This window comes from Atta cephalotes, assembly GCF_000143395.1.
Source record: "Atta cephalotes unplaced genomic scaffold scaffold00046, whole genome shotgun sequence".
Lineage (NCBI taxonomy): Eukaryota > Metazoa > Arthropoda > Insecta > Hymenoptera > Formicidae > Atta > Atta cephalotes.
The window spans coordinates 1543942-1546128 of NW_012130110.1; the positions used below are offsets into that span (position 1 = coordinate 1543942).

General features: G+C 27.5%; 1 protein-coding gene across 1 annotated transcript in view; it reads right to left on the bottom strand.

The window, feature by feature from the left end:
* Positions 1–2001, bottom strand: part of LOC105622541 (protein CREG1) — a 4974-nt gene extending 2973 nt beyond the window's left edge. The window contains exons 1-2 of the mRNA XM_012203957.1: positions 1737–2001; positions 245–399 (exon numbers count right to left, since the gene is read on the bottom strand). Coding sequence (XP_012059347.1) covers positions 245–399; positions 1737–2001 — 420 coding nt within the window. The remainder of the gene's footprint in view (positions 1–244; positions 400–1736) is intronic.
* Between the last annotated feature and the right edge of the window lie 186 nt (positions 2002–2187).

The window sequence follows — 2187 nt, forward strand, 5'->3', positions numbered from 1 at the left end:
TTAAACTTAAATAATTAATTTAACTTATATAGTCTCTTATTATTGTCGTACTTATCTTACTTATTATNTTCGTACTATATAATTAATTAATATATATATATATATATATATATATATATATATATATATATACACTCATTATATATATAATTAAATACTTTTTCCATGCAATACCTATATTTATACTTAAATATCTTTCAAACAATATTTGTTCCAACACGACTATAACATTATCAATACTTACAGCAAGATCTTGAGCAGTATAGTCCAAAGGGGTAAGATACATGTATGGTATTCCAGTACCGCTTCCCACAGGCCCATCGGCGATGGAGACCAAATTTGCAACGGGAAAGCTTGGAATATCCTTTCTTGTGCTTATCGTCGCTACGGCCCCCCAATCTATCAATACATAGATCCATATAATACTGAATGCGTAAATAGATACGTTAATGGTACATAAAGTACTGAAACATTTTTATAAAACACATATCCCTTTTCTATGCAACAAATTACAATTTTAATCTTTTCAGATAGATTTGAAACATTTGTAATTTTTTTGTTTTCTTTGTTCTTTTCTGAAAATAATATTCTTATATTTACGACTGTACAACGACTGTAGAACAAGACAATAGAAGAAAAAAGTACATATAACATCATCATGTGACATTTCAAAATACGTAATTTTAAAATCATGTACTGATTTGGAATCCGTTACGTGTTTTAATTTCATTAAGTAATTAAAGTTTGTATTTGACGGTGACTCAAGTTATTTATTAGTTGATACCAAATCAAATATGTCTGGCGTGAGGTCAAAATATCAGTATTCTGTTGAAATAAGCAGCAAATAGCTGTGTACGTATATATATATTTCATCTACAAGATGCGTATGAGTGAAACGCGATAATTTAATATAACATATTGCTTCAAGTATGTTTTTTATCTTACTTTCATTTTTCGATGATTATCTCGATTCGCATGATAAAACGATGCAAATCGTGTATGACAATTTGTATTCATTTACAATATATATTTACATATTTCATTAACTATATATATTTACATATTAAGTGAGATAGCGAATAAAAGCTATTTGCACGCGTTAATAAGAATATTTTAAACAGATTCCTCTCTTATAAACAGATATTTTATATTGCAATTATATTTATATACTGCAAAATTGTAGATGTAGAGTATATTAGCATATAATCTTTGTGTATGTGTGTGTTAATATATATTTTATTAAATATGTATTAGAATGTCAATTTATAATTCATAATGAATAAGCTTTTATACACCATTTTACATAATTATCAAACTTGAGTAAATTAATTATTATCTTTTAACAAAGTTAAGTTAAAGTTACTAGTCTATAAAATTAACTTAATTATTTTAAAAGTTGAACAAAAAAATTACTTAGTCAAAAATTTCATTAAGATTAAAAATTACCTAAAAATGAAAATGTAATATTTTAAAATTAGATTAAAATCCAAATGATAAAACAATTTGGATTATCAAGTAAATTTAATATTTTATTTGTTAAATAAGTTTACAAATAAATAGTTAAAATCAAAATAGTTAATATAAATTAAAATTAACCAAGTTAAGTTAAAAATTGTTAACTTTTTAACTTTATTAACTTTTAACTACTCAATCTTGATTACTTTATTAAATAACTGTTATTTTATTAATGTGAAAACTTATTATTTAGTAGGTGCTAATGCTATCACATTGATTACCAGCTTGATTAACGATGTATCTTGCCATTACAGCCGGTGGTAAATTCTGTAATGTCTGAGTACTTCTCAGCTGAACTTCTTGATCATCGTCGAACTCAATTGAACGCTTCGAGAACTCGACAGATTTATATAACTCATCCTTTGTCTTACTCGTTTCAACGTTCTCTTGAATTTTGTTCCAGAATGTATCTTTCACTTCATTTAAGTTGCGTGCTTCGCTCAGTAGAACGCATAGAGCGATGATGATCGCGATTCGCGACATCATGATATGCGCTATGTATATTTCACGATGCGTAAGCAAGACTATGCTCAGTACTATTTCTCTCTCAATTAAGGTGAAGCTCGGGAGCAAGTGGTTAATGCTGACTGCGCGCGCTTTACAAACTTCGCAATAAATAACGAGACTAATGATAACTGATTTTTGCGACTTGCGCGGTGAGAACAATCGCGC